The sequence below is a fragment of the Carcharhinus amblyrhynchos genome, chromosome 8, assembly GCF_965287045.1.
Source record: "Carcharhinus amblyrhynchos chromosome 8, sCarAmb.v2.hapA, whole genome shotgun sequence".
Classification (NCBI taxonomy): domain Eukaryota; kingdom Metazoa; phylum Chordata; class Chondrichthyes; order Carcharhiniformes; family Carcharhinidae; genus Carcharhinus; species Carcharhinus amblyrhynchos.
Window position 1 is genome coordinate 43,596,138 of NC_137331.1, and position 18,397 is coordinate 43,614,534.

The window sequence follows — 18,397 nt, forward strand, 5'->3', positions numbered from 1 at the left end:
CCTGGTGTTGTCCAGTGTGCATCATTTGCTTCTAAGATCATTAGTTGTAACTTGTGGCAAATGCTGGTTTTATAAAGCAAATGGTGATGTCTTGCTAGTTTAGTGGGTTAACATGGGATTAAACATTTTCTGTATAATCATTTCCATTCTCATTCCAGGTGCTTGTGAATGACTTTTTCTTGGTGGCCTGTCTAGAGGACTTCATAGAAAATGCCCGACTCTTCATCTTTGAGACCTTTTGCCGCATTCATCAGTGCATCAGCATCAGGTACAGATATCTCTCAATTTGTGCTACTGCAGCAGCTTCTTTAAAAGGGAATGTCACATAGCAAGCTAATCACTGAGGGTTTCAATTGGTGATTCCTTGGAAATGAGTGCCATTTGGATGTAAGGATGGGAGGTCCACTGGCCCCTGAATATTCTCCCCTTTGCAGTGAACAGATCAACTATTGTTCCCATTATGGCGAGGGGTGACAGTTATGAAATCTACTGTGTGTAAATGTTGTGTCCAAATGAGTTTTTGCCCTCAATATTTGTGATTGTTACTTCTGTTCAAACTTGTTTGAATATCTATTTGCTACTTGGGAATTGGGTGTAATGTTGGAATTTAAGAGAACATGAATTCATGGCTTGGATTTGAACTGAGGCCAGATGGTGATTCTTTGCTGTTTGGTGAACCTGCCCTTTATTTGCATCTTTATGTTCTTTGATATGAGTACGTGTTTGAGTGTATTTGCTGCTTCAGTTACTTCTTGGCTCTGTTTTCCCCTGAAGCTGATTTAAGAGATGAGCTGGCACGTGTGTGAAGTTGTTCTCGAACCAGTAGAATGCTTGAAATGTAATGATTGCGTGCCTTTCACGGTATTTGATGAAGTGGGATTTGGATGTTCTTGTCTTCCTAGTACGATCTCAAAATATTTTCTTATTATTTGGCCTTCCAAGTTCGGAGTTTCCATAAATATAATCTGTTCAACAAGTATAGATCCCCTTACTGCTGTAGTAAATAGTTCTTCGTCACTCGTGATAGGAATGAATTGCACATACCCTGGTGGGAGGCGTATATGTCAAGCTCACTTTGATATCATTATATATTGTAATCTATAATATCCAAGAAAATCAAATCTGATCTGATCTTGTAATCCTTTGTGACTTTGTGGTGATCAGGACTTTTGATGGGGATCGAGTGTTACAACCGGTTTAATCCAAGCAGATGCCTCCCGGCTTCAGCCCCCTCCTCCTCACCATATGAGAGTTAAGAGAACAGCAGAATAATTTATTTAAGCCCAGCTGAAATCCTGAAAAGAATGGTGTGCATCTTTGGCTTACTGTTGACTCTTTGAAGAAGGGATGATGAGATGCTTTAAATCAAAATATGATATCTTGTTTTAAGATTTAAAAAAGTCACCATATGTACCAAAAAAAGTTAGCTTTGTAACAGGAAACAAAAGTTAATGGTTGATGAATGCCCTTATGAATGGGAAGTTGTTTCAAGTGGTGTTATACCAGGCTCGGTGTTGGGACCCTTACTGTTTGTGTTATATATTAACGATTTGTACGTGAATGTGAGGGGCATGATTGGGAAATTTGCAGACACCACAAAGAGTGATTGGTGGATAGTGTGGAGGATAGTTATAATCTCCATGGTGGGGTGATGAAGTGGGCAGTAAATTGGCAGATGGATTTTAACACAGAGAAGTGTGAGGTAATGCATTAAGGGGAGTTGTCAAACAGATGTAGGGAGTACACAGTGGAATACACTAACAGGGGTAGATGAAGTGAAAGATCTTGGCATACAAGTACACAGGTCCCTAAAGACAGCAGTTCAAGTAGGCAAGGTTGTGAAGAAGGCATATGGAATGCTCTCCTTGACTGGCAGAGAAATAGAATATATAAGTAAGGATATAATATTAGAATTATATAAAACACTGGTGAGGCCACAGCTGGAGTATTGTGTGTAGTTCTGGTCACCATTTTACAGGAAGGACATAATTCCTCTGGAGAAAGTGCAGAGGAGTTTACAGGGCTTGAGGAAAGATTAGATAGAGCAAAGAAAATTACACAGTAAAAGGCTCTTCTGCCTTCCAAACCTTCGACCAAGCTGCCCAATAGGCAGCAGGATAGGTGAGGTTATTTTCCTTGAACAAAGAAGGCTGAGAAGTGACTTGATTAATGTGCTGTGCCCATCTGTTCTACTGCTAAGTATTTTGTTGCATTTTGAGATTGAACCTTAATGATCAGGAGATATGCTACCTATTGAGTGGGCAGCACAGTGGTTAGTACTGCTGCCTCAGGGCATCAGGGACCCGCGTTCAATTCCAGTCTCGAGTGAGTGTGTGGAGCGCACGTTCTCCCCGTGTCTCTGTGGATTTCCTCTGGGTGCTCCAGTTTCCTCCCACAGTCCAAAGATGTGTGGGTTAGGTGGTTTGGACATGTTAAATTGCCCCTTAGAGTCAGGGGATTAGCAGGCTAGATACGTGGGGTTATGGGGATAGGACCTGGGTGGGGCCGTGGTCGGTGCAGGCTCGATGGGCTGAATGGCTTCCTTCTGCACTGTAGGGATTCTATGATTCTATTCTAGGTATACAAAATTATGAGGGAGAGGTAAGAGATAGAATAATATAGTTTTCCTTGATGGAGAATTCTAGGACCAGCAAACAAATGGCTGAAGGTATCGAGAGGACACGAAGAAGAACTTTTTTACAGAGAGGGTGGTAGATGTCTGGAATTCACTGCCGTAGTTGGTGCTGGAGCCAGAGACCCTAAACTATCTTAAGATGCAGATTCAGGTACTTTTTAATTGCTGTAAGCCACAGCAGAAGGTGGGTTTAGAAAGGGCATCTGGATTGGCATGGGCAAGGTGCGCTAAGTGGCCTCCAACTTTACTGTAACTTTTCCATGATCCTATCTGTTTGCTATATTTTTTACTTGGAGCTGATTAAGAAGTGTGGCTGCTTCCAATGTGCTTGTGAATTGTTTGTAATAATTGGTGTAATACAGTTGTTGGTCTGGTTTAGTATTGGAAGCAGATTGTCTGGACTTAACTATGTTCTACACCACAGGATGCATGCAGTAATTTGAACTTCTCTTCAAGTAGCAACTATTAAGCTAATGTTAAACATGCTTGTGGAGTCACAGCTATAAATTAGCTGATGAAACAAGTAAAAATGGATTTGATCTTGCTTTATAATCATTTTTCTAGGACAGAAACAACTTCAATTGTCCTAAAATGTCAGAGACAAGATATAAAAATGGGAGGCTTCAAATTTGATAAAAGTATGAATGATTTGTTTGGAGCCAAGTGGATGACAATGTGACAAGATGGATAAAATTCTGTGCATTGCTAACCACACCACAGTTGTGGGGATGAATTATGGGGAGGTGGGGGGGAAGGGCCAACATTTCCTAAAGAGAGAACTGTCTCAAGATTGGATATAAAAGCTCTCTTCTGTTCCACACAATGCACTCTGCAGCCTTTCAAAGCCATTAAGAGACGAATCTGAGCAACTGGATTATTTCAGTCTGACGCAGGTGATCCAGGCCTTGTGATGTCTGTGTCCATGTGTCTGTGGTGATCATTGAATCCTGTCGTTGATGAAGGTTGTAGGAACCAATGAAAACTATTTCTGCTCTTCATCTGTCATGCTTGGAGTTGTTGAACTCTGAAAACAGTAAAATGATTTTAAGGATTGGAATAAAATTTCTGAAGGCTTATTTTGTTCTATAGAGTTATAGAAGATAGGTGCAGAAGGAGGCCAATTGCCCCTTTGAGCCTGCTCCACCATTCATTATGATCATGGCTGATCATGCAACCCACCTTTCCCCCTTATCCTCTGATTCCCTAAACCTCAAAAAATATATCTAACTGCCTCTTGAAAACATTCAATGTTTTGGCCTCAACTGCTTTCTGTGGTAGTGAATTCCATAGACTGACCACTCTGAATGAAGAAATTTCTTCTTACATCAGTCCTAAATAGTCTACTCTGTGTCTTCAGACTGTGATCCTTGGTTCTGGACAAACCCACCATCGAGAACATCCTTCCTGCATCTTTCCTGCCTAGTTCTGTCAGAATTGAATCGGTTTCTATGAGATTGCCCCTCATTCTTCCGAATTCCAGCAAATGCAAACCTAACTGACTAAATCTCTTTTTGTGCATCAGTCCTGCCATTCCAGAAATCAGTTTGGTAAATTTCTGCACTTCGTCTACAGCGAGAACATCCTTCCTCAGGTAAGGAGACCAAAGCACACGCGGTTTCCCGGTGTGACCTCATAATTGCTGTATAATTGCGGCAAGAGATCCCTGCTCTTGTTTGATTGTTCCAGATGTCAGTCATCATCTGTTAAGCTGTTGGGAAAATGTGTGATTGGCCCTTTGGCATATTTCAAAGTGTTTTTAATCATAAGTTTTATTTTAAAACCTTTCACAACAGTGAACAGCTAAGCAATCCTTGCTTTAGTGGTATTTTTTCTGAAAGATTGGACTAGAAGAGGTCTTGAGACATAGAGTCATAGAGGTTTACAGCATGGAAACAGGCCCTTCGGCCCTATCTGTCCATGTTGCCCTTTTTTTTAAACTCCTAATCCTATTTGGCCCATATACCTCTATAACCCATCTTATCCATATAACTATCTAAAGGCTTTTTAAAAGACAAAATTGTACCCACTTCTGCTTCTACCTCTGGCATTCAGTTTTATTCTGGACTGTCCTGCGAGCACTGGTAAAAGCATTTTTGTTGGCAGCTGAAGATGGGTTGTTCTGACAGACCTGATGAAGACGGTGCATTTCAACAAGTAGAGACTGTATCTCCTCGTTATTCTCATCGAGCCGATCATGCTGCTTGCGGGTAGAGGGCCCGAGCATCTTCAGTGCAGATGTATGGATAGCATCCCTGAAGCGTTCCCAGTTGGCCTCAGCACTGCCTACAAGGTGTAGATCAGCAAGCTTGATTTCTAAGTCTTTGGCCAGTGCTGAAGCTACGCTGGGGTTCTTTAGCTTGGCTGCATTGATTCTTTTCGTAACCTGGCATCCTTGTGGCCGCCTCTTGGGTCTGATGCGCAGCCTCATTTTGGAGACAATGAGCCTGTGATCTGTCCAGCAGTCACAGCACCACACATGGCCTTGGTTACTCTGACATCCTGCCTGTCTTTTCTCCTGACAATGACATAGTCGATAAGATGCCAAGGCTTAGAGCAGGGGTGCATCCAGGAGGTCTTGTTGTGAGTAGGCAGACGGAAGGTTGTGTTGGTGATGAGGAGGTCGTGTGCTGCACTGGTATTCAGTAAGAGTAGGCCTGCGTAAAATGCAGGATGCGTGACTGAACACCAAGGCAGATGAAATACAGGGATTTGCTGACAGAAACGACTTGAAACAGTTCTATGAAGCCCTCAACACTCTCTACGGACCTCGGTCTCTCGGGATTTCCCCCTCCTGAGTACAGATGGTACAACTCTCGTTACAGAGAAGGCTCAGGTCCCGCAGAGATGGGCTGAACACTTTGAAGCTGTCCTCAACCAACTGTCATCTATTAATGATGAGGCAATAGACAGGATTCCCCAGGTTGATATCAACGGTGTCATGGATGATCCACCGGTAGTAGCTGACGTCACAAAAGCTGTCAGCCAGCAATCCAATGGCAAAGCCCCAGCGGCAGATGCCATACCTGCAGAGATCTATAACACTGCTGGTCCTGTACTTATCGAGAAGCTCACCAGTTGTTCCAGTCCTTTTGGAAGCAAGGATCCATCCCTCAGGAATTTAAAGTTGCTTCCATCGTACACCTCTACAAGAGAAAGGGCAATCGGCAAGTATGCGACAACCACTGAAGAATCTCGCTGCTCTCCGTCACAGGAAAAACGCTTGCAAGAGTCCTGCTAAATCATCTGGTCGCTCATCTAGAGCTGGGCCTGCTTCCACAGTCACAATGTGGCTTCCGCAAAGGTCATGGGACTACTGACATGATTTTTGCTGCGCGGCAACTTCAGGAGAAGTGTCAGGAGCAGAATCGCGAGTTCTACACAACCTTTGTTGACCTTGTGAAAGCCTTCGACACTGTAAGCCAATAAGGCCTGTGGAGGATCATGTCAAAGTTCGGCTGCCCTCCCAAATTCATTCAGGTGGTATGCCAGTTCCATGATGGCATGATGGCCAGAGTACTGGATGGCGGAGAATCCTCTGAGGCATTCCCAGTCACCCATGGCGTTAAACAGGGCTGTGTGCTCGCACCCACACTGTCCAGCATGATGTTTACTGCCATGCTGAATGATGCCTTCCAGGACAGTGTTGCTGGAATCGGCCTCAAGTACAGAGTGGATGGGAAGCTCTTCAACCTGAGGAGACTTCAAGCAATTACCAAAATGAAAGAGACTGTTCTGAGAGATTTCCCCTTTGCCGATGACTGCGCCCTGTATGCTGGCTCAGAACCAGAGATGCAAGTCAGTATGGACATATTTTCCACGGCTTGTGACAACTTTGGACTCGCCATCAACATTAAAAAGACCGAAGTCATGCACCAGCCTGCTCCTCATGCGCTGTACACAGAACCATAATCACAATCAAAGGGCAGAAACTACAGGCAGTGGACCAGTTCACTTACCTTGGCAGCATCCTCTCCCAAGCAGTGACTATTGATACAGAAGTTAACTGCAGAATAGCAAAGGCAAGTTCTGCTTTTGGTAGACCGCACTCCACTGTATGGGAAAGTGGAGGAATCAGCCCAGCAACAAAACTGAAGGTCTAAAGTTCTGTGGTACTCACTACCCTACTGTATGCCTGTGAAATGTGGACTGTGTATCGATGGCATGCAAGACAGCTCAATCATTTCCACATGACTTGTCTTTGCAGAATATTACACACCAGTTGGCAAGACAAAGTACCAGACACTGAAGTTCTCTCTAGAGCAAGTCTTACCATCAGTCCACACGCTGCTGATGAGAGCACAGACCCAGTGGGCAGGGCAGGTCATGTCATCTGTATGTCAGATGAGCGCATAACCAAGCAGCTCCTTTTTGGGGAACACTCTGCTGGAAGACGCTCGCGTGGAGGGCAGAAGAAACGTTTCAAAGACACGCTGAAGGCCTCCCTGAAGTCGTTTGACATGACCACCTGGGAAACGCTGGCACAAAACTACCCTACCTGGCGCTGCCTCATCTACAAAGGCTGTCAAGCTCACGAAGCAAGGTGTATTGCTGAAGCACAACGTAAGCGTGAGCTGCCCAAGTCCAGAGCCACCAGCGCAACAACTACAGTGTCTACACAAGTCTGTCCAATATGTGCCAGGACATTCCATGCCCGAATTGGCCTGATCAGTCATCTTTGGACACACCGCAACTTGCCTCAAAATGACTAATGGTGTCAAGGTCCTCATCAATGAAAATGGATGAACGACCTCTGGCAGCTTGTTCCAGACACTCACCACCCTCTGTGTGAAAAAAATTGCCCCTCTGGACACTTTTGTATCTCTCCCCTTTCACCTTAAATCTGTGCCCTCTCATTTTAGACACCCCTACCTTTAGGAAAATATATTGACTATCTAGCTGATCTATGCCCCTCATTATTTTATGGATTTCCATAAGATCACCCCTCAGCCTTCTACGCTCCAGAGAAAAAAGTTCCAGTCTATCCAGCCTCTCCTTATAAACTCAAACCATCGAGTCCCGGTAGCATCCTAGTAAATCTTTTCTGTACTCTTTCTAATTCAATAATATCTTTTCTATAATAGGGTGCCCAGAACTGCACACAGTATTCCAAGTGTGGCTTTTCCAATGTCGTGTACAACTTCAACAAGATGTTCCAACTCCTGTATTCAGTGTTCTGACCGATGAAACCAAGCATGCCAAGTGCCTTTGTCCACATGTGTCTCCACTTTGAAGGAGATATGAACATGTAGCCCTAGATCTCTTTGTTCTATAACTCTCCCCAATGCCCTACCATTAACTGAGTAAGCCCTGCCCCAATTCAATCTACCAAAATACATCACCTCGCATTTGTCTAAATTAAATTCCATCTGCCATTCATCAGCCCACTGGCCCAATTGATCAAGATCCCATCTTAATCAATCCCGAGTTCCCATCTTAATGCTGCACATCAGAAGGGTGAGATTTTCAGCGTCTTGTGATACAGCTGAGCCCGAACTGGTCACCCTGTTTAATTGAGAATAATTAGTTGGCTGGCCAATAGTGGTCCAAAGCCCTATTTTATAACCAAACCTGCCTGGCAAGAATGGACACCTTATGGTTAGAATCCTGAATTATAGCCCGCTTTCAATTCCATCTGTACTCATCGGGCACATTAAATTATAATCAGGGTCTAATTGTTTGATGTGAAAGTTTTGTAGATTGGAAATGGTATGAGAGTTTCATGGTGCTGGTTTGAAATGCCCAGCATTACCGGTTACAGCTAGTTTGCTCTTAAAATTGTGTTGCATCAGTAAGGCAACATAACCTGGTCTGTGTGTGACATGTGCCTACAGGATTCCGGCCTCACTGGGAGGGACATATTATTCAGGAACCTGATATTAGACTCCCCAAGTAGCTCTTCTACTTGGAAGTTGGTTGCAACAGGAGATGTCCAGTCAAGACAACACTTTTGGGATGTCCTCAAAGCATTCCTGAAGAGGTCAAACATTGCCACCAGATTATGGAAGCGCCTAGCTTGTAACCACTCAACATGGAGGAGGTTCATTTGAGAAGGCACCAAAGACTTGTCAGGAAAATGCAAAGACAAAGCCAAGGCTTTGGAGACTGTTTGCAAGTTTGTGTATAACTCATCTGCCCAAATACCACCTGCCCCACGTGGCAGAGTCTGCGGATTGTATGCTGGATTTACCAACCATGTCTGAACCCATCGAACTGGAGCAGCAGCAAGTCCTTCTCGATCCCATCCGATTACCTGACAGCAAAAGAAGAGAGAAAATGAAGGATTTTGCCTGTGGTATTATTCAGTTTGATTTGTGCCTGGGGCTTGGGAGTGCAGTGTTTTAGCTGTTCGCCTGGTCTGTCTCTTTAAGGCCACGATTGGGTTCTCAATGGGAATCTAGATATTTAACAATTGCTTGTTAATTGGTGAAAGCAATTAGCGTCACTTTGGGTTGTTGGTCAGAAGCTTTATTTAAAGGGATGGCTTTCTGCCTCTAACAGTGGTTGATGAAAGTGCATAAGTTTTAAACTATTATATAGATATTCCTCTTTGGCACATTCTAGTGTGTTTTAGATTACGCTGTTGCAAAGAAGTAAGGAAGGATCCAAAATTGAAAGAAATCTCTGAAAACAATCCACTGGCATTTTGTTTGGACCCTGGAAATAAATTGTGCTTCCTTATCCAATAGAAAAATTATACAAATTTCTCCAGCTGTTTAACTTGAGATTTTATAAGATTCTGAAAAATATATAAAATTGGGGAAGGATAAAATTATTTTCCACCTTCCCAGCCAACACTTCCAAAGTACCCTGTGTTGCAAATTGCTGCAAATAGTGATTTCTTTTTTGAGCAGTGAATGACCTCTTCTTGAACTGGAAGAAATGGTATTTTGTAAGACTTGCTTTGTGCTGTTCCACAGAGACCACAAGGACACTATTTTCACCATTAGTCACTTATTTTCCCCAGAGTTAAATGAACTAATACATAACATCAAATTTTAGTCTCTCATAATTGTAAGTTTCTGAAAATGTGTCTTTGTGAGTTTCTATGCAGCAGGCATTGACTGCATGGAGTAAGCGAGGTGTTGGCAGAACCTTATTGCGACAGTGTATTGGATGGTGTATATCATGTAACACCTCAAACAATTTTGACAGCTGGGATTTTGATAATCCTACCCTGATGGTAGATGACTTGCACTGAATTATAAGCGGCAAGTGAAGGGATTACATGAAGAACTGTAAATGAACCAGCACAGTGGATGTCAGCATCAGAGTTTTGAACCAGTTTGTATAAATAGGTGATGAGAAGCTGTCAGGTGCGGTGGCGTGCAGTTCCTATTCCTCAAACTGTCCATTTTAACTCAGCCGCAGCACTGGCCAGTTGCTAGTTTCACTACAAATGCAAGGTTTGCTGCTGCACACTTTTTACATGGAGTTTGTGCTTCATTGGGCCGTACCTCTGTGAATAACACAACTTAACCAGACAGTTCAGATACAGCTTATTCAACCAGCTTGCTCTAAACAATCAGCTTTATCATTTGTATCTGTTTGTCTCCAGACCCATCCACTGCCAAACCAGTGGAGTGCTGGTCCCCCTCTTATTCTTGTTGCCGCTGTTCTTATGCAGACGGTCATTATGAAATTACAGAACACAAGCTATACTTATCCAGTTGCAGGCAGTTTATTGATTTTATTTTAAAAATTAACAGCAGTTGTACTGTTAATCAAAAATTACTTGCTGTGATGTTGTGGCTGATACATTACATACTCGCTCCTCCATTTTCATACAAACCTTTTCAAATGAACATTTCTGAATTCCTGCCTCTTTACATTTGTCCAAAGCATAACCTACAGTTAGTCATTGACGACCAAGTTTTTTTTTGAATCTTAGTGGATTAACTTTAGTTCATGTGGTATTCCTCAGCATCACTTAGCCAGAGGTTGTGTGCATTGTGAAAATTGACAACTGTACAACCAAAGTAGTGCATGTAGGCAGTGTGTTCCACAGCAAATCTCTAATACGTGGTTTTTATTTGTCCATGTTGTTGTGGTTGATGGTTGGGTTGATTTAGTAGCTGGAAAGAGAGAGTGCGCATGAAGGACTGGACCATGTGGCAATATGTGCAGCTGTGGTAACCGTGGTTGCAGGGAGTGGTGAACAAAAAGAGCAGCAGAAGATCAGGAGAGCCCAACAACAAAGTTATCCTGGCTGAAGGAGTGGGAGGTGAAAGCAGAGGAGGGATGTGTGGGTGGAAGGGAGGATCAGTGGCAGGGTGTGGGGTGGGGGGATGGTGGTGTGGAGTTGGAGAAATGAAACAGCGCCAGATGAGGGGAGCCCATCAAAGAGTTATCCTGGCTGGAGGGATTGGATGAAGAGATGGCAGGCAGGCAAGGGCATGAGAGGAGGGAGGATAAACCAGGACAAAGATTTAAACAAGAACTGCCCCAATAAGGACACTAAGTTAATCTCACATGTTTTGCTCTGCCTGTTTTTAATAAATATTCATTGATAAAGCATGCAAACCATCTCCTTAGAAATTCTCAAGTATTTACCCTTACTGCCAGGATGTTCATTGCGGAAACTCAAGTAAATAATTCCTCTTGCATTGACTACTGGAAATCTTCCACGTGTGAGGTAACAGAAATTCACTGATTACCCAGAATGTAAAGTAGAAAAGCGGCCACTTCCTCTCCTCATTGTGTGCACCCCCTCCTCTGTCCTTTCTTTCCCCAATAAATTTTCATTAATGCATTTTTACCTTGCTCCAAAAACAGGCTGAAAAATTGCTTTAATTTTGCTGTGTCCTACAGTGCTTTTAAAATGATGGCAGTGTAATATTGACACGCAAACTACATCCAGAAAATGAAATGTTTTTGGGTGTTATCATCATTTATGGAACAGAATGTGCAAATATCATTCAAGTTTTAATTCACCAGGCTGCCGAAATTTCATTGACAATGATCAAGATTAACAACATATGCAAGTTTCCATTTTAAAGTAACATAGTGCAGCATTAGGAGCCTGCTATTACTGTGTTTTTGAGGCTTGCTTTTTGTAAAGGATTTTCTTTTAATTTAGGTTCTGGTTTATCAATGGATTGCTGTCAACTTGTTACCTTAGCAGTGGGAGGGAACCAGTAGACAGATGTGTATGTTTGTGGAAGATCTTTTCTGGTTCGCATTAATTTAGCACAAGAAAATAAATCATTTCGAAGGGCTGTGATATAATTCTGTCTTTAATGAGCTTCTGTTAGCACTGATTTGGACATCTGTGGTTCATTTCTGCAGATTAAAACCTGGCCTTGAACAGAAACACTCAGTATCTGAAACATTGACTGATTTCTCAGCATTGATAATAGCCTGCTCATCAAACAGTGCTGCTTTAAAATCAAGTAAAAATAAAGTTAAGAACAACTATTTTATTTGTTTCATCTTAGTTACTTTCCAGAATTATATTTTAATGGTTACTTTCAGCTTTCTTTGCACATTTTGATAAGTTTTTAATCTTGAGTCAAGTTTGGTTAGTACGCACTAGTGGTGTCCCACACAACAAGAAAATAATCTGTTTGCTATTCTTGGCAATTAAATGGGGCTAAGAGCTTTTAGAAGAACCACTTGCTATTTAGGTGGTGCTACAGGATCCTTTAGCCATCCAGCTGATCAGATAAATTGCACCTCCTTTTACCGTCTTACAAGAAGGATGCCACCTCCAGCACTGCAGCAGTGTCTCAGTGCAGCACTAAAGATTACATCCTCGGACCGTAGCGGGGCGCACAAATTTCTGATATGAAAATAACACGGCTATCATTGAAGCAAAGTGATTCAAGGACTGTGCCGTGCATTTGAGATTTCACTTTCAAAGTAAGCAGTGAATTTTCACTCATACAGAAAACTTTGCTCCTCGGACTGTGAAGAGTACTTGAAATATCATACAGCAGTTGTAAGCAAGCTGACCCTGATCCTGGCAGCCATCACATCTGAATGGAAAGTCTTGTGAACTTCTCTGTTCCTATGTAGCATTGTGCGAATGTAATAGGAGACCCGAGAATTAGAATTGCTCAAATCTCAAGGCTTGCTATATAAATTTGCTCCTTGTAAGGACTCAGTGTTTGTTGTGTTATCACATTTAATTGAGCTATGGAAGGCTGTCATGTTTACCCCACACAAATGAATTCTCAAGAAGCTAACTCGATAGTCTGCTGTTGACCCACAGGACTTAGGGTGAAATAGGCAGTAATATTTGGCTCTACGATGAGACATATGCATATATATTCTACAGCATGGAGTAATCGTTATTGTCATAGAGATTTACAGTATGAAAACAGGCCCTTCGGCCCAACATGTCTATGCTGCCCTTTTTTAACCACTAAGCCAGCCCTGTATCATGTGTCTTTGATATAATCAGCCAAAAATTTTGTGGTAAATTTTAGAAACAATTGTATGAATACGCTCAAGTTTAGCTGGAAAGCCAAGGAAACGGAACATTTTTTCAGTGAGCCCCTTTGAACTTTGTGAACAGCCTACTTTATAATTACAGCATGTAATGGAACCTAAAGCTACAGTGGTTTGCTGATCATTTACTGTTAGCGCAGCTAAATTGCAGCAAATCCTCCAAGTTACGTGGATAAAATATTCTTAAAAATAAGGGTTAACTGAGGCACTGCAAAGCTGTGGTACTAATATCGAAAGTAATAAAGATTTTATGCTGCAGATACTTCCCACTGTATATGAATGGGATTTTGTTATCAGTATAGTCAATATGAAGGCATCCTAAAGGAAACAAAAATTGCTAAAATGATGCCGTCAGAAATCCAGAGGAAAAGTCTTTTGCATCCTCTCAAGATATGCCTAAAGAAACAATGACAGTTTGACAATCCATTGGGTTCAGTGTTAAGTCTTGTGGAATTTGGTCCTGTTTATTTCAAGTTGAAAATCTATATTCCCAATTTAACGTTGCTGGTCCCATGAGGACTGTTAAGAAATAAAGGCCTCTAGCCCATGAGAAACCAGTACTGACAGGACAATTGGTGAGCATGGTTTGGCATGAATGCAAAAGCCGTGGTACCCAGCTGTTGAACAGCAAAGTTTGGGCACTACTTCCTTGTTAACATTGATCAAAGTTGGATGGTTCAATTTTTGGATTGTTGCACCTACTCTGCTATAGTAATTCAAGTTATTGTAAAAGGTAATGAAAGCACACTTGTAATGGAGCTTTGATATGGGATACAGACGGAGTTGTGATTTTGACTCTTACACCTTTGCTTTTAGTTTGATTGTCCTCACTATAACTAATACTTCTGTTTGTACACAACAGCAATAGCATGCATTTATAGGGAGTTTTGGTGCAGCGAACCCCTCCATGGTGCCTAATAGGAGAGTAGTCTGATAATAATTGACACTCAGGCTGAAAGTTTGGTTAAGGAGAGAGATTTTAAGAAGCATCTTTGAGAAGCTCAAGAGGGAATTCCAGAACTTCAGGCCTTGGTAGTTTAAGACTTGGTCATGCCGCAGTTGTGGTGGGAATGATGTTAGAATTCTTAATTGGAGCCCTTACTGCTTCACAGCGCTCCAGATGGGGCCTGGCCAAGGTTGTGTACGACTGAATCATAACTACTTCTGCTTTATATTCCAATACCTTTGAGATTAAAGCCAATGTTCCATTGGCCTCTTTGATAGGTTTTTGTACCCTTGCATGAGCTTTTGCATGGATATTTAAATCTCCTTGGTTTCTAGCCGCTCACTATTAAGAAAACATTAATCTGTTTGCCAAAATAAAGAGCTCACATTTCCCCACATTGAACCCATTTGCTACTGTTTTGCTCACTTGCTGTCAAAATGACATCATGCTCCAATCTACACTGCTTACTGTGCCACCCAGCTTCATGTCATCTGCAAACCTTGAAATTCCGCTCTCCATTAATTCATTCTTCCTGTGTCCAGGTCATTGAGAAATATGGTGAAAAGATGAGGCCTCAGCACAGATCTCTGGGCAATACCTGTTACCGCACCTTGACATGTATTCTTCACCTGAACCCAAAATGAGAGGGAGAGTGCTGTTTGCTGCATTGCCATTTGCTGTCACACTTGTGCATGTTCTGCTATATACCATTGAGTGAGAAATCGAGTTCTGATGTTTCTGGAAATAAATTGAATTATATTTAAATTAAATTTTAAAACATTTTTGGAAGAAATTATTGCTATATGAGCAAACTTTTTAATTTATTGGATATGGGGATCTTTGGCACCAGCTTTCAGTTCTGAAGAGTCTTATAATTCGAAACGTTAACTCTGTTTCTCTCCTGATAGATGCTGGCAGACCTGCTGAGTTTTTCCAGCGTCCTCTGTTCTTATGTTAATAAGAAATTAGTTGGATCAGTACACGGTGTTTCTACACACTGGTTGATAGGATAGGACCTTCAAATTAATTGTGCTGAAGGAGTAGTCAGCAGTAACTACCTTCTAGTTGAATACATTCCTTGCAGAAGCTCACCATTCCCCATTATTCTTCACTTCCCCCTTGTTCCTGGTTAGATTGCCTATTGAATTCTTCCAGTGATTCGTGACCATTTTCCTTCTCATGTACCACGTTTTAAGCTGACGCTAAAACTGGCAGGGTGCACAGAAGCACGCCAACATCAGTAGTACTGGCAATTGTATCTCACATGACATTCAGGAACTGGCAGACCACGCTTGTCCCCACTGATTTTCAGCACCCTGGGTTTGCAAAAACTCTCATCAAATATTAGTTAAGCATGTGGCTCATTGTCTGTCCTACTCTCAAAAGGCCCCAAAGCCCACTCCCCTAAGTACCCACCAACAGGTGGGTAGAATGACCAGACTGGTAATTCAGTGTGCAACTTGACAGTTTGGAGCATTGAGATTGACCAATATTGGCCTGCCTGCAGCAGTTCTCTACGTTGCATTTAACTGGCAAAAGGGGACAGCACTGTTTCTATAAACAGTGTAATTAGTTAAATACTTTGAATAAAAAAGTAATTGTTTTAAAGTGACTTTTTAGAATTGTGTAAAATTGCCAAGCTTCTTAGTGCTCTCCAGTTTGTAACAGATTTAAGAGCTGGTATGTCATCACACTAATGTGCTTAATTGCAAACAAAATTGGTCTCTTTCTGGCAGGCATTGCAATCAGATTAATTTCCTTTTAAGAGTTAAGAGAGCTGAGTGCTTGAAATGAACATATCCCTTAAGTTTATCACTGACCCGTACATTTCAGCAGGATTAATGTGGCAGCCGATTCAGTGGTGGGGTGGAATATAAACGCAATCCCACAAAAATTTTTATCATGAGATGGAAAATGTAGTAGGCTACCATGGAGTGAGGCTAAATGTTGGCGAGTGCTGAAGCTATAGATCATTCGACATCATGATTCTTAGAAGCAGATTCCATAGCTCAACTCCAGCAACAAAGTCTGGTAAACCGAGAAATATGTTTGCCAAGGAGCTGAGTAGAAGCCGTCCGTCATTCAGAGATACCTCTAGATTGTCCTCATGATGGACATACACGTTATTCCTGCCGTTAACTGTCAGTTGTATTTTGGTGGGCGAGGTGATGAGTATTTATTCATTTAACTCCATTGGTAACCACTGATCAATCAATTAGATCCACTCCCACATTTCAAGGCTTCCCAAAACTCAGATAGATTATTCATTCCGAGGAACAATAATCTCCAAACAGAATTATCCTGCTCCTATCTACATTGCTTACTGTGCCATCCATCTTCCTGTCATCTGCAAACCTTGATATTCAGCTCTCCATTAGTTCATTCTTTCTGTGTCCAGGTCATTGGTAAATATAGTGAAGAGCTGATGTTTCAGTACAGGTCTCTGGGCAATACCAGTTCCCGCACCCTGTCATGTATTTTTCATCAGAGGAGCTGACTGCTCACAAGGCATTGCTGACACCTGTGGATGTCAAGGTCTTCATGTCTGAAGACGAATTTGTTGTTGCATAGGAGGTTCAGTTCCAAGAGCCCTATCTAAAATTAATCCTGCAATTAAATCTAGAATTATTACATGGAGGAATTAATGTATGTCCCTGGCAAGCTTGGAGATTTTATTATAGAATCACTTCAGACATTCCAAATTTTGTCTCCAACTTGGACAACTTTGTCCAATATCCCAAAATAATTGGTATTGTTGTTCACCATCTTCAGCCTCTCTCTCTCTCTCTCACTCACTCTCTGTCTCTCTTTGTCTCAGGCTCTGTGTCTCTCCCTCTGCCTATTTCTCTGTCTTCATCTGTCTCTCTCTCTCTCTGTCTCTGTCTCTCTGTCTCTGTCTCTCTCTCTCTCTCTGTCTCTCTCTCTCTCTCTGTCTCTGTCTGTCCCTCACCCCCCCCCCCCAAAAACCGGTCTCTCTCTCCCCCGCCCCCCTCTCCCCGCCCCCCCGTCTCTCTCTCTCTCCCCCCCCCCCCCCCCCTCTCCCCCCGCCCCTCTCTCTCTCCCCCCGCCCCTCTCTCTCTCCCCCCGCCCCCCTCCCCCTCTCCCCCCGCCCCTCTCTCCTCTCTCCCCCCGCCCCTCTCTCTCTCCCCCCGCCCCCTCTCTCTCTCTCCCCCCGCCCCTCTCTCTCTCTCCCCCCGCCCCTCTCTCCCTCCTCCCCCCGCCCCTCTCTCCCTCTCCCCCCGCCCCTCTCTCTCTCCCCCCCCCGCCCCCCTCTCTCCCTCTCCCCCCCCGCCCCCGCCCCTCTCTCTCTCCCCCCCGCCCCCCTCTCTCTCTCCCCCCCGCCCCCCTCTCTCTCTCCCCCCCGCCCCCCTCTCTCTCTCCCCCCGCCCCCCTCTCTCTCTCCCCCCGCCCCCCTCTCTCTCTCCCCCCGCCCCCCTCTCTCTCTCCCCCCCGCCCCCCTCTCTCTCTCCCCGCCCCCCCTCTCTCTCTCCCCCCCGCCCCCCTCTCTCTCTCCCCCCCGCCCCCCTCTCTCTCTCCCCCCCCGCCCCCTCTCTCTCTCCCCCCGCCCCCTCCTCTCTCTCCCCCCCCCCCCTCTCTCTCTCTCCCCCCGCCCCCCTCTCTCTCTCCCCCGCCCCCCCTCTCCTCCCCCCCGCCCCTCTCTCTCTCCCCCCGCCCCCCCTCTCTCTCTCCCCCCCGCCCCCTCTCTCTCCCCCCCGCCCCCCCCCCTCCTCTCTCTCCCCCCCCCGCCCCTCTCTCTCTCCCCCCCGCCCCTCTCTCTCTCCCCCCCGCCCTCTCTCTCTCCCCCCCGCCCCCTCTCTCTCTCCCCCCCGCCCCTCTCTCTCTCCCCCCCGCCCCTCTCTCTCTCCCCCCCGCCCCTCTCTCTCTCCCCCCGCCCCTCTCTCTCTCCCCCCGCCCCTCCTCTCTCCCCCCCCCCTCTCTCTCTCCCCCCGCCCCTCTCTCTCTCCCCCCCGCCCCTCTCTCTCTCCCCCCCGCCCCTCTCTCTCCCCCCCGCCCCTCTCTCTCTCCCCCCCGCCCCTCTCTCTCTCCCCCCCCCCGCCCCTCTCTCTCTCCCCCCCGCCCCTCTCTCTCTCCCCCCCGCCCCTCTCTCTCTCCCCCCGGCCCCTCTCTCTCTCCCCCCCGCCCCTCTCTCTCTCCCCCCCGCCCCTCTCTCTCTCCCCCCGCCCCTCTCTCTCTCCCCCCCGCCCCTCTCTCTCTCCCCCCCGCCCCTCTCTCTCTCCCCCCCCCGCCCCTCTCTCTCTCTCTCTCTCCCCCCCCCCGTCTCTCTCTCTCTCCCCCCCCCGCCCCTCTCTCTCTCTCTCCCCCCGCCCCTCTCTCTCTCTCTCCCCCCCGCCTCTCTCTCTCTCTCT

The 18,397-nt window shown here is 44.8% G+C and overlaps 1 protein-coding gene across 1 annotated transcript in view; it reads left to right on the forward strand.

Moving 5' to 3' along the window:
• LOC145346561 (eukaryotic translation initiation factor 3 subunit E) overlaps positions 1 to 18,397 on the forward strand; it is a 132,993-nt gene that overhangs the window by 94,221 nt on the left and 20,375 nt on the right. Inside the window, exon 10 of the mRNA XM_080193976.1 lies at positions 159 to 268. Within this exon, the coding sequence (XP_080050102.1) occupies positions 159 to 268 (110 nt within the window). The remainder of the gene's footprint in view (positions 1 to 158; positions 269 to 18,397) is intronic.